Consider the following 13,401-nt stretch of genomic DNA (forward strand, 5'->3'; position numbering starts at 1 on the left):
AAATAAACTAGAAGCTACTTTAACTTAGCCCGTTTATAATATTAATAATAATCTTTATAATTGTCACAAGTAGGCTGACATTAACACTGCAATGAAGTTACTGTGAAAATCCCCTAGTCGCCACACTCAGGCGCCTGTTCGGGTACACTGAGGGAGAATTCAGGATGTCCAATTCACCTAACAAGCACATTGTGGGCAACACAGTAGCACAGTGGTCAGCACTGTTGCTTCACTGCTCCATTGTCACAGTTTTGATTCCCGGCTTGGGTCACTGTGTGGAGTCTGCGCATTCTCTCTGTGTCTGCGTGGGGTTCTCCCGCGTGCTCGGGTTTCCTCCCACAAGCCCCCAAAAACGTGCTGTTAGGTGAATTGGACATTCTGAATTCTCCATCTGTGTACCCTAACAGTCAACAGAGTGTGGTGACTACAGGCTTTTCACAGTATCTTCATTGCAGTGTTAATATAAGCCACCTCGTGATAATAAAGATTATTATCTTTCAGGACTTGTGGGAGGAAACTGGAGCACCTGGCGGAAACCCACTCAGACACGAGGAGAACGTGCAGACTCTGCACGGCAGTGACCCAAGTGGGAATCGAACCTGGGACCCTGGCGCTGTGAAGCAACAGGGCTAGCCACTGTGCCACCGTACCAAAGTTACACAATCTAAAGTCGCACTCCACGATTAGTTAGTCTGCCCTGGAAGTCGAAACTTAATTGTCTCAGAATCAGTCCAAAGTGATGATTCATTCCCGAGGATTTACTTCCGTTCTTTTCGCCGTCTGGCAGTCTTTAATCCCAGAACTGTCTTTCACAGGGAAAGATTAGCGAGCTGCCAGAAAACCGAGTGTAGGCACAAATAGGCCATTTTCTGGTTGGCAAGATGTAATGAGCGGTGTGTCACAGGGATCAGTGCTGGAACATCAACGTTTCACAATTCATATCAATGACTTTGATGACAGGACCAAAGGTATGGTCACTGAGTTTGTTGATGATGCAGGAAAAAAGGAAAAGGAGGTGGTGTTGCTCGGATAATAAGGGACGGCATCAGAACATTAGTAAGGGTGGATCTCAGATCAGGAATACAAAATGTGGAATATGTTTGGGTGGAGCCAAGAAACAGCATGGGGCAGGAAACATTGGTAAGAGCTGTTGTAGGCCACCAAACAGCAGGGGTTGTGTGGGACATGGTATTAATCAGATTAGAGAAGCATGCAGAATGGGTAAAACATTAATGGGCACCATAAAATCTGCATATAGACTGGGTAAACCTAATGAGCACTGATGCTGTGGAGGACAAGTTTCCGGTGTGTGTGTTAGGGACAGTTATCTACAGCAGTAAGTTGAGGAACCAACTTGAGAACAGGCTTTTGTAGATTTAATATTATGCAATGATAAAGGGCTAATTGATAATCACGCTGAAAAATAACCTTTAGGGATGAGTGACCAGAATATTGAATATGAGGTATTCCAATCTGAAGCCAGAGTATTAAGTTTGAAGGAAATTATGAAGGTAGAAGGGACAAATTAGCTGAGGTGGATTGGGGTAAATACATTAAAAGGTGTGACAGTCCACAGGCAATGGATAGACTTTCAATAATTATTACACAATTTACATTCCTTCAAGGCTGAAGAACCCCAAAACATCAAGAGAACCGTGACTACCAGAGGAAGTGAAATATTGGATAAGATTGAAAGAAAAGGCTGATAAAGTTATCAGAAATAATAATAAACCTGAGGATTGGGAGGATTTTATAATACAGCAAAGGACCAAGATACTGAGAAAGCGAGGGAGAATAGAATATGAATGTGAACCAGCAAAATACATACAAATGGACTAAAAGCTTCTGTGGCTACGTAAAAAGGAAACGTTTGGCTCAGACAAAGGTTTGTCCATTCAGATAGAGCCAGGAGAATTTAGAATGAGGAATAGCGATCTCTACAGCCACCTCATTCCAACACTGGGATGTAGATCATCAGCATTTGGGGATTTATTCACTCCCAACCCCATTAATTTCTCCAGTACTACTTTTTCACTAATTCTTATCTCTTCCAGACCCTTGTGTTCACGAGGCCCTTGGGTCTCTAGTGTTTTGGGGAAATTTTTGCATCTTCATCTGTGAAGACGGACACACATTGTTTCGTTTCTCTGCCATTTCCTCATTCCCTATTATGAACTGTCCTGTCTCTGCCTGGAATGGACACATTTGTCTTTGACAATCTTTTCCTTTTTACATTCCTATGGAAGCTTTTCCAGTCGTTTTTTATGTTTCTCCCCAGTTTGCTCTCATATTATATTTTGCTTTATCTGTTTCTTGGTTCTCCTTTGCTGAATTCTCACGGAAATTCCCAATCCTCAGGTTTACTACTATTTTGACCAGGTTGTGAGCCTCTTCCATTGATCTGATGGGATCTTTAACTTTTCTTGTTCGCCGCGGTTACATTTTTTTTCCTGTTGGAATGATTTTTGTTCCTTAAAGGAATCTATATTTGTTGTACATATGTGAAATAAAAGTCCAAAAATCCCAGAGGACCATAGGCAGCTCTCCCTTTGACAGAGAGAGAGCTGACTGGTGGTGATTTAACCCGAGGGTCAGCACACCTCAGGCGAGGGGCTTGATTGAGAAGGCGGGGCCTTCATGAATAAACTCAGCCTGTACGGGAGTTGAATCCTCACTGTAGGCCTTGCTCTGCATCACAAACCAGTCATCCTGCCAACTGAGCAAACCGACCCCCTGATAAATATGTAATAATTCCTTCAATATTTTTTTTTAATAAGCAATTTTATTGAGGTATTTTTTGGCATTGTAAACAACAATATAAACAATTTACATGGAACAATACAACTCCCATCACCCCAGGACCTGCCTAATTGACCCCCCCCCCCCCCACACTTCTGCTGACGATTAATTTTCCGCAAAGAAGTCAATGAATGGTTGCCACCTCCGGGCGAACCCCAAGAGTGACCCTCTCAGGGCCAACTTAATTTTCTCCAGGCAGAGAAAGCTCACCATGTACGATAGCCAGGTCTCCGACTTCAGGGGCTTTGAGTCCCTCCAAGCTAGCAGTATTCATCTCCGGGCTACCAGGGAAGCAAAGGCAATTACTTTCCCTATTTCCCTAGCTGCCTCCCTCTTTCTGAGTTGCTGTGCAAGTATTCTGCTGGCTTTCTCCCAGTGTTCGTAGATCACTGCCCTTGCCTTTCTAAGCTGCTCCACTGCCTTCCCTGTGGTCAGCACGCCAAGCTCAGCCTGCAGCCTCCGCCGTTCCCTTAAAAGCTCTGCCCCCGGGGTCTCCGCGTACCTCCTATCTATCTGCAAAATTTCCTTTACCAGTCGGTCCGTCTCTGCCCTATCTGTCCTATCCCTGTAGGCCCGGATCAAAATCAGCTCCCCTCTCACCACTGCCTTCAGCGCCTCCCAGGCCACCGCTGCTGAGACTTCCCCCATGTCATTTACCTGTAGGTAATTTTGCATGCATTTCCTCAGCCTTTCGCTCACCGCTTCATCCGCCAACAGCCCTACATCTAACCTCCATTGCGGGCGCTGATAACCTTCTTCACTAACCTGCAGTTCAACCCAATGTGGAGCATGATCAGAGACAGTAGTCGCCGAATACCCCGCATCCACCACCCCCGCCAATAAAGCCCTGCTCAAGATGAAGAAATCGATCCGGGGATAAACCTTATGTACGTGGGAGTAGAAAGAGAACTCCTTCACCGTCAGCTGCCTAAATCTCCATGGATCCACCCCCCCCCCCCCCATCTGCTCCATGAACCCTTTCAGTTCCTTTGCCGTTGATGGCACCCTACCCGTTTTTGAAAACGACCGATCCAGACCGGGATCGATAACTGTATTAAAGTCCCCTCCCATGACCAACTTGTGCGAGTCCAGGTCAGGTATCTTCCCCAACTCCTCTTTATAAATTCCACGTCATCCCAATTTGCCCCATACACGTTAACCAAAACTACCTTCATCTCTTCCAGCTTACCACTAACCATAAAATAATGACCTCCCCATCCAAAACTATGCTGCCCACCTCAAATAGCACCCGCTTGTTAATCAAAATCGCGACCCCTCCAGTCTTTGTGTCTGGCGCCGCGCCTCCTCCAGCCCACCCCCCGGCAGCCCCGACCTCCACTCTGTCCCTCAACCCAAGTCCCTCCCTCGTCAGCAGAACAACTACCCCCCTTCCCCTCTCCCAGCAACAACACTCTGTAACCTAACCCATGCCATAAACTAACCATATACCCCCCCCCCCACTTTGCTTCCGTGAGCTAGCTCACCCAGCTAGCTTGGTGGCCCTCGCCTCCGGCGCCAGATAGTCTCCCATCTATTGTTCCCTCCCTCCCCTCATCCAAACAACTTCTCTCATCTAGCCGTCCCCAAACAATCACCCAGTTAAAAGAAAACCCCACAGTAGTGCAATTCAAAGTAATTCAAAGTAAAAGGCACTGCCACCCACCCCCACCAGAACAAAGAAACAAATAACTTTTACTTCCCCCTTCTTAAACAGAACTCAAATACAGAAGAGAAAAAAGACAAACAGGCATCAAAAAGTTACATCGTAGTTCAAAAAGTTCTGAGTTCGCCATCAGCCCTTTTCTTTTCACAAAGTCCATCGCGTCCTCGGGCGACTCGAAATAATGGTGCTGGTCCCCATATGTGACCCAGAGACGAGCTGGATACAACAACCCAAACTTCACCTGCTTCTTAAAAAAGATTGCCTTGATTTGGTTGAAGCTGGCCCTCTTCCTGGCCACCTCCACGCTCAGGTCCTGGTAAACGCACAGGATACCATTGTCCCACTTACAGCTCCGCGTACGCTTGGCCCACTGAAGAATACATTCCTTGTCAAGGAACCTGTAGAACCTAACTACCATCGCCCTCGGAGGGTCCCCCGCTGCGGCTTCCTTGCCAGCGCTCTGTATGCCTTGTCCACCTCCACAGGTCGGGGAAATGCCCCATCTCCCAAAAGCTTCTGAGATATACCCGCGACGTATGTGCCAGCATCAGCTCCCTCAGTCCCCTCCACGAGTCCAACGATTCTTAAGTTCTGCCGGCGGAACTTATTCTCCAGGTCCTCTACCTTCTCCAGAAGCCTTTTCTGCTGATCCTTCAGCATCCCCACCTCCAGCTCCACCACCGTTTGGTGCTCCTCCTGATCGCTAGCACTTTCTCCAGCTTCTGGATCGCCCGATCCTGGGCGTCCAATCTGTGTTCCAGCCGATCAATCGACTCTTTTATCGGATGTAGCCAGTCCTGTGTCTGCCTTGCAAAGCCATCCTGGATGACCTGCATCAACTGCTCCGTTGATGGCTGGGCCGTCGCACCAGGGATCCAGTCATCAGCCATGTTGTCTTCTGCTGCAGCTTCAACCCAGCCCTTGCTTGTCTTCTTATTTCTGCCTTTTGTGCACGTCTGGTTCTTTTTTCCACACACCAATATGTGGAAACAGTGCCCAATTGCCTCCACCTTAGAGTTTAGCGTGTAAAACCAAAAAAAAGTCAGGGGGAAAGGTCCAAATGTCCAGCCACAGCGGGAGCCACCAAATGTGCGACTTACTCCCTCATAGCCGCCACGGGAATTCATAATTCCTTAAATATTAGGTATTCTCTGCACCAATCAGTTTCCCAGTCCACCTCAGACAAACTGACCCTCACCTTGAACATAGAACATAACAGAGCAGAAGGAGGCCATTCAACCCATCGAGTCTGCACCAACCCACTTAATCCCTCATTTCCACCCTATCCCCGTAACCCAATAACCTCTCCTAACCTTTTTGGTCACTAAGGGCAATTTATCATGGCCAATCCACCTAACCTGCACGTCTTTGGATTGTGGGAGGAAACCAGAGCACCCGGAGGAAACCCACGCAGACACGGGGAGAACGTGCAGATTCCACACGACAGTGACCCAGCAGGGAATCGAACCTGGGACCCTGGCGCTGTGAAGCCACAGTGCTAATCACTTGTGCTACCCTAATCCTGACATCCTGATAGTTTTCTTCTGTAACGCACAAATAAATGGAACCATGTAACCACCAGGGTCCATCTCCATGCCAACGTGGCCCGCTTTGAGGGGTTTGAAACAGAAATGGAAAATAAATATTTTCAACTTCCAAACACGCTTTCATTCTGCGATCCTTGTGCAATTTGAAGCCAGGTATTAGCAACAAGGCTCAAAGAGCATCAGCCCACTGGAGGCAAAGTGCTGAGACCGGCCAGTCCAGCAGAAAGAAACCCTCCGACCATCCCCACTGACCACCTGTCAGAATGAACAAAATGCAGTCCTGGGTGTAGAGCAGAAACAATAACAGCAGAATCCAACCTCTGGAATCGATTGTGAAACTGTTGGTGTCACAGCAGGTCCGATCAAGCATGCAATCCCGTCTCACATTGAGAGTTGGACAGCCTTTCCCCAGTGTGAACTCGCTGGTGTCTCCGCAGGGTGGATAACCGAGAGAATCCCTTCCCACACTGAGAGCAGGTGAACGGCCTCTCCCCAGTGTGAACTTGCTGATGTCTCCGCAGGGTGCCTGAATCACTGAATCCCTTCCCACACTGAGAGCAGGTGAGTGGCCTCTCCCCAGTGTGAACTCGCTGATGGATACGCAGGGTGGATGAAGTAATGAATCCCTTCCCACACTGAGAGCAGGTGAATGGCCTCTCCCCAGTGTGAACTCGCTGATGGATCCGCAGAGTGCATGATAAACGGAACCCTTTCCCACATTGAGGGCAGGTGAATGGCTTCTCCCCAGTGTGAACTCGCTGATGTTTCCGCAGGGTGGATGAAGTAATGAATCCCTTTCCACACTGAGAGCAGGTGAATGGTCTCTCCCCATTGTGAACTCGCTGGTGGGTCCGCAGGGTGGATATCTCAGTAAATCCTTTCCCACACTTTGAGCAGGTGAATGGCTTCTCCCCAGTGTGAACTCGCTGGTGAGTCCGCAGGCTGGATAACAGAGTGAATCCGTTCCCACACTGAGAGCAGGTGAATGGCCTCTCCCCAGTGTGAATTTGCTGGTGTCTCTGCAGGCTGGAGGACTGAGTGAATCCTTTCCCACACATAGAGCAGGTGAATGGCCTCTCCCCAGTGTGACTGCGTTGATGGGTCTCCAGCTCAGATGGGGCTCGGAATCCCTTCCCACAGTCCCCACATTTCCACGGTTTCTCCATGTTATGGGTCTCCTCGTGTCTCTCCAGGTTGGATGATCTATTGAAGCCTCTTCCACAGACACAACATGGGTATGGTCTCTCCTCACTGTGAATGTTATGTTTATTCAGGCTGTGTAACTGGTTAAAGCTCTTTCCACAGTAAGTTCACTGGAACTCTCTGTTTGGAGTCTGCACGTTCTCCCCGTGACTGAGTGGGTTTCCTCCGGGTGCTCTGGTTTCCTCCCACAGTCCAAAGACGTGCAGGTTAGGTGGATTGGCCTTGATAAATTGCCCTTAGTGTCGGAAAAGGTTGGGTGGAGTTATTGGGTTACTGTGATAGGATGGAGGTGTGGGCTTAGGCAGGCTGATCTTTTGAAGGGCCGGTGCAGACTCGATGGGCCAAACGGCCTCCTTCTGCACTGTAAATTCTGAGATTCTATGAACTCTCTCACCCGGGTGTGTGTTGTGTGGGTCTTGGTGCTTTTCCAATCAAACTGATGTTTACACAGTCAGTTCACTGGAACACTCTCACTCTGGTGTGTGTTGTGTGGGTCTCGGTCCTTTTCCAGTCACACTGATGTTTCCACAGTCAGTTCACTGGAACACTCTCACTCGGGTGTGTGTTGTGTGGGTCTCGGTCCTTTTCCAGTCACACTGATGTTTCCACAGTCAGTTCACTGGAACACTCTCACTCGGGTGTGTGTTGTGTGGGTCTCGGTGTTTTTCCTGTCACACTGATGTTTGAAATCTTTAGCTGACAGTTCGGGAAAACATTTCTCCTTCTAGATTCAAAGGCGGGAGATAGTGAGGTTCGAAGGAAGGGAGTGACTGTCAGATCGAGACGTAACGTTTGAGATTTCTGTCTGTAATTCCTCGTCTAATATCCTGTAAAAACAATTTACAAAAGTCATCACTGTCAGTACAGGATAGAAACTCAGAACAGACAATTCTAGTTTCTATGTCACATTTTTTCCTCTCTTATTCCCTGAAAGCTGTAAATCTCCATCCCACACACTCCCTCCATTCTCACTCTGCTGGATCTAATATTCACCCTCCCTATTCTCCTGAAGGTGCTGATTCGGGCTGATTGACAAATCCAAGCTCACAGCTTCCTGTCCAGGAGATCACAACAAATATGAGCTGCAGTCGGCCATTCGGCCCATCGAGCCTGCTGAACCATTCAATGGGATCATTGGCTGATCTACCTCAGCACCGTTTTCACACACTATCCATCATATCCCTCGACATCTTCAATACCTACAGGAGGGACATAGAGAACCAAGTCGAGTGGCGTAACAACAACAATCTCTCCCTAAATGTCAAAAAAACTAAAGAGCTGGTCATTGACTTCAGCGAAGCATCGTACACACCCCTGTCTGCATCAATGGTTCGACGTGGAGATGGTTGACAGCTTCAAATTCCTAGGTGTGCACATCACCAACAATCTGTCCTGGACCACCCACGCCGACTCTACGACCAAGAAAGCACAACAGTGTCTATACTTTCTCAGGAAATTAAGGAAATTCAGCATGCCCACCTTAACTCTTACCAACTTTTACAGATGCACCATAGAAAGGATCCCATCTGGCTGCATCACAGCCTGGTATGGCAACTGCTTGGTCCAAGATCGTAAGAACCTACAGAGAATCGCGAACACAGCCCAGACCATCACACGAACCTGCCTCCCATCCACTGACTCTGTCTACACCTCCCTCTGCCTTGGGAAAGTGGGCAGCATAATCAAAGACCCCTCCCATCCGGGTTATTCTCTCTTCCAACTTCTCCCATCAGAGAAAAGTCTGAGAACACGCACTAACAGGTTCAACAACAGTTTCTTCCCCGTTGTTACCAGACTCCTGAATGATCCTCTTATGGACTGAACTGATCTCTTCACACATCTTCTCTACTGAGTAGTAATGCACTCTGTATGCTCACCCCTTGCCTCTGTATTTATGTAGGTCCTATGAGTTTATTTCATGTATGGAACGATCTTTATGGACTGTCCGCAGAACGATACTTTTCACTGTACCTCGGCACACGTGACAATAAATAAAACCAATCAATCAATAATCTATCTCGTAACCTAACCCCCGTAGTCCAGGTATCGTGACGTATCGTTTTAGTAAATCTATATTGCACTCCCTCCAAGGCCACAATATCATCCCGAAGGTGTGGTGCCCAGAATGGCTCACAGTTCTCCAAGTGGCGTCTTACCAGGGTTTTGTATAGCTGCAGCATAACCTCTGTGACTTTATACTCCAATCCTCTAGATATAAATGCTGCCATTCCTTTTTGATGATTTCTGCACTTGTTCGTGGCATTTTAAGGATCTGTCCACCTTCGACATCCACTGTACTTAACCTCTTTCCATTTAGAAAGTCCTCTGTTTTATTCTTTTTTGGTTCAAAACGGATAACCTCACACTTGATTACACTGAAATCCATCTGCCACAAATTTGCCCATTCACCTGGTCTGTCAATATCTCCGTGCAATTTTATGCCATCGTCTGGGCTGCCTACAATGCCACCTAACATTGTATCAACAGCAGCAGTGAAGAGGCCTATCGCCCATCAAGTCTGCACCGACACACGAAAAACACCTGACCTACCGACCTAACCCCATTTGCCAGCAGTTGATCCATAGCCTTGAATGTTCTGACATGCCAGTCTTCATTTAAAGGATGTGAGGCAACCCGCCTCTATCACCCTCCCAGGCAGTGCGTTCCAGACCGTCACCACCCTTTGGGTGAAAAGGTTTTTCCTCAACCCCCCTGCTTAACATCTTGCCCCTCACCATGAACTTGTGTCCCCTTGTGACTGACCCTTCAACTGAGGGGAACAGTGGCTCCCTATCCACCCTGACCACACTCCTCACAATTTTGTGCACCTCGATCAGGTCGGCTCTCAGTCTTCTCTGCTCCAGCGAAAACAACCCACGCCTATCCAACCTCGCTTCGGAACTGAAACGTTCCATCCCAGGCAACATCCTGGTGAATCGCCTCTTCACCCCCTCCAGTGCTATCACATCCTACCTATAATGTGGCGACCAGAACTGTACACAGAACTCCAGGTAATAATAATAATGATGATCTTTATTAGTGTCACAAGTAGGCTTACATTAACCCTGCAACTGTGAAAATCTCCTCGTTGCCACAGTCTGGCCCCTGTTCGGGTACACAGAGGGAGAATTCAGAATGTCCAATTCACCTAACAAGAAGTCGTTCCCCATTTGGAAAATAGTTTGCCCCGATTATTCCTTCCAAAGTGCATAACCTCACACTTTTCCATATTCTATAACATCTGTCACTTCTTTGCTCACTCTCCTAACCTGTCCAAGTCCTTCTGCAGCCTCTCCACTTCCTCAACATTACCTGTTCCTCTACACATCTTTCCATCATCTGAAAGCTTAGCAACAGTGCCCTCTATACCTTCTTCCAGATCGTTAATGTACACTGACCCCTGTGGTTCCCCAATAGTCCCCGGCTGCCATCCTGAAATAGACCCCTTTATCCCCACTCGCCGCCTGTCAACTAATTCTCTAACCTTTCCAGTACCTTGCCCCTAATGCCATGGGCTATTATCTTTATTTAGTAGCCTGTTGTATGGCACCTTGTCAAAGGCCTTCTGGAAACCCAAATGGATCACATCCACTGGCTCTCCTTTGTTTTTACCTACTCAAAGAATTCTCACAGATTTATCAGGCATGACCTCCCCTTGATGAAACCGTGCTGACAGTCCTATTTCACGATGCACTTCCAAGAACTCCGTAATCCCATCCAGACTAACCGGCCTATAATTTCCCATCTTCTATCTCTTTTCTTTCTGAAACTGGGGTGTTACATTCGTCACTTCCCTGTCCCCTGGGAGCCCCTTGACTCCAGTGAATCCTGAAAGATCACCACCAATTTCTCCACAAACTCCGCAGTTATGTCCTTCGGTACCCTGGGGTGTAGTCCATCCGGTCTGGGTGATTTATTCACCTTCAGACCTTTCAGCTTCCCCAGCACCTTCTCCTTAGTGATGGCCACTACACTAACATCTGCCCCCAACTTTCTTTCCCCCACTCCCAGTTTTCTCTTTCCCTCCCCTCTGTTGGATCGCCCTCCTTGCCCCTGGATTTGGAGCATCTTCTGAAGGCACTGCTGGAAGTACTACTCCAGTGCCTTTGAGGTGTCTGCTCCAAGTTTCCAAAGCCTTCAGAGGGTAGAAAGAGTGAGGGATAGCCAACAGCTCATGGAAAGCAATGGCATGCACGGTTTCACCAGCGCTGCCAATACAATTGATGACCTAAGCAGGCAATGGCTGAGAGCAAAGTGTGGAGGGGAACTCATCAAGGACAGAGAGTCAGTCAGTGCTCACTGGAGGGAACATTCTGAAGAACCCCTCGACCGAGACTCTGTCTTTGGCTTTAACGTCCTCAAGTCCATTCCCCAGTATCGCGTCCGGCTCAGTCCACGTTGGACCCCAATCGGGAGCAGAGTGAAAAAGCCATTCAACACCTGAAAAACAACACGGCCTCTGGAGCAGAATGAATCGCTGCTGAAATTCTGAAGCATGGCGGGGTTACACTCCTGGCATAGCTACACAATCTCATATTCCTCACCTGGGAAGATGGATGCATGCCGGGGGATCTCAGAGACACTGTGACTATATTCAAGAGAGACAAGTCTGATTGTGGTAACTGCACAGGCGACTCCCTGCTGTCTGCCACAGAGATCATTGCCAGGATCTTCCTCAATGATCTCCTCTTCGTGGCCAAAGAGCTCCTTCCCAAGTCACAGGTAGGGTTTCTCCCTTCATGGAGGCACCAAAGACATGATCTACACTACTTGACAAACCCAAGGAAAATACAAGGAACAGCATCAATCACAGTTCTTGGTCTTTTCTAACCTCACAAAAGCACTTCACACCGTCAAAGTGATGTTTCATTCAGTATGTTCTTCAAATTTGGCTGTCCTCAGAAATTGGCCACCATCCTCCGCCTGCACAATGATGACACACAAGCCATGATCCTCATCAATGGACACACCCCAGACACTATCTCAGCGAAGACTGGGATCAGACAAGGCTGTGTCACTGCATGAACCCTTTTCCCCATCACGGTAGTACAGAGGTTAGCACTGTTGCTTCACAGCACCAGGGACCTGGGTTCGATTCCCACTTGGGTCACTGTGCGGCGTCTGCACATTCTCCCCGTGTCTGCATGGGTCTCCCACAAGTCCTGAAAGACGTGAGGTGAATTGTAAGTTGAACTGGACATTCTGAATTTTCCCTCAATTTACCCGAACAGGCGCTGGAGTGTGGCAACTAGTTGATTTTCACAGTAACTTCATTGCAGTGTTAATATAAGCCTACTTGTGACAATAATAAAGACCGTTATTATTATGATGCATAAACTCCAAGCTTGTTATAAGAAATTAAATTCTGAATAAAAATCAAGTCAAATCAGTTTGTGTTAATCATAGTTAATCACTGCAGTGTTAATGTAAGCCTACTTGTGACACAAATAAAGATTATCTCACCTCCAGCAAATTACCCACGGGTGTGGAGATGATCGACAGGACAGGAAACCGACACCACCTTCAAAACAAAACCAGAATCAGTTCAACCTCAGACATTAAGCTCCAGTTTGCAGATGCCTGATCTGTTTTTCAATCCATCCAACTCCCTTGATTCTATAACCATTAATACTCTTGTCTCACAAACTTCAATCTATCAGTTTTTATAGTTTCTATTGACAGAATCTGAACAGAATTCCAGATTTCACTATATTTTGTGAAGTGATTTCTGACTTTGCTCCTGAACAGCCCAGTCTCAGTTAAACAAATAAATATCACTGATTTGGACATTTAAATGGTGACAATTGCTTTACTCTTAACTGGTTATGTAACAGTATTTCAAAAACATAATAATTTGAGTAAATCTCTGCAGAAGCTGGAAATGTGAAGTGAAAACAGAAAGTTGTGGAAATCCTCAGCAGGTTTGGCAGCTTCTGTGAAGAGAGAGAGTTAACATTTCCAATGCAATCTGATTCTTCTTCACAACTGAGTGTTTGCAGCATTGTGACTTCATTTGGCAAACATACTGAATGTGAACTTTGTGGTTCTTACAGATATCTGGCTGTAAATCTGATTTCAGACTTTCCTCTGAACACTTTTCAACCTCAACTCCAGCTCATTGTCCTTCACTAAAGACCCGGGTAGAAAATCCCGCCACAAGATGGCGGCGGCGGCCGCCGGGTGACCCGG

At 47.3% G+C, this 13,401-nt stretch overlaps 1 protein-coding gene across 6 annotated transcripts in view; it reads right to left on the reverse strand.

Annotated features, from left to right (window-relative positions):
• Positions 1-13,372, reverse strand: part of LOC140419195 (uncharacterized) — a 46,997-nt gene extending 33,625 nt beyond the window's left edge. For 4 of the 6 annotated variants that reach the window (XM_072502979.1, XM_072502978.1, XM_072502977.1 and 1 more), the window contains exons 1-2: positions 13,264-13,372; positions 12,676-12,733 (exon numbers count right to left, since the gene is read on the reverse strand). Coding sequence is in view for 1 of the 6 variants with exons in the window: in XM_072502981.1 (XP_072359082.1) it covers positions 6,412-7,175 (764 nt within the window). In the remaining 5 variants the exon portion in view is untranslated. Of the gene's footprint in view, positions 1-6,411; positions 8,040-11,756; positions 11,953-12,675; positions 12,903-13,263 lie in introns of those variants that run through there. The other 2 variants (XM_072502981.1, XM_072502980.1) reach the window with 2 other exon arrangements.
• Positions 13,373-13,401: the final 29 nt, after the last annotated feature.

Source organism: Scyliorhinus torazame, chromosome 5, assembly GCF_047496885.1.
Source record: "Scyliorhinus torazame isolate Kashiwa2021f chromosome 5, sScyTor2.1, whole genome shotgun sequence".
Classification (NCBI taxonomy): Eukaryota; Metazoa; Chordata; class Chondrichthyes; order Carcharhiniformes; family Scyliorhinidae; genus Scyliorhinus; species Scyliorhinus torazame.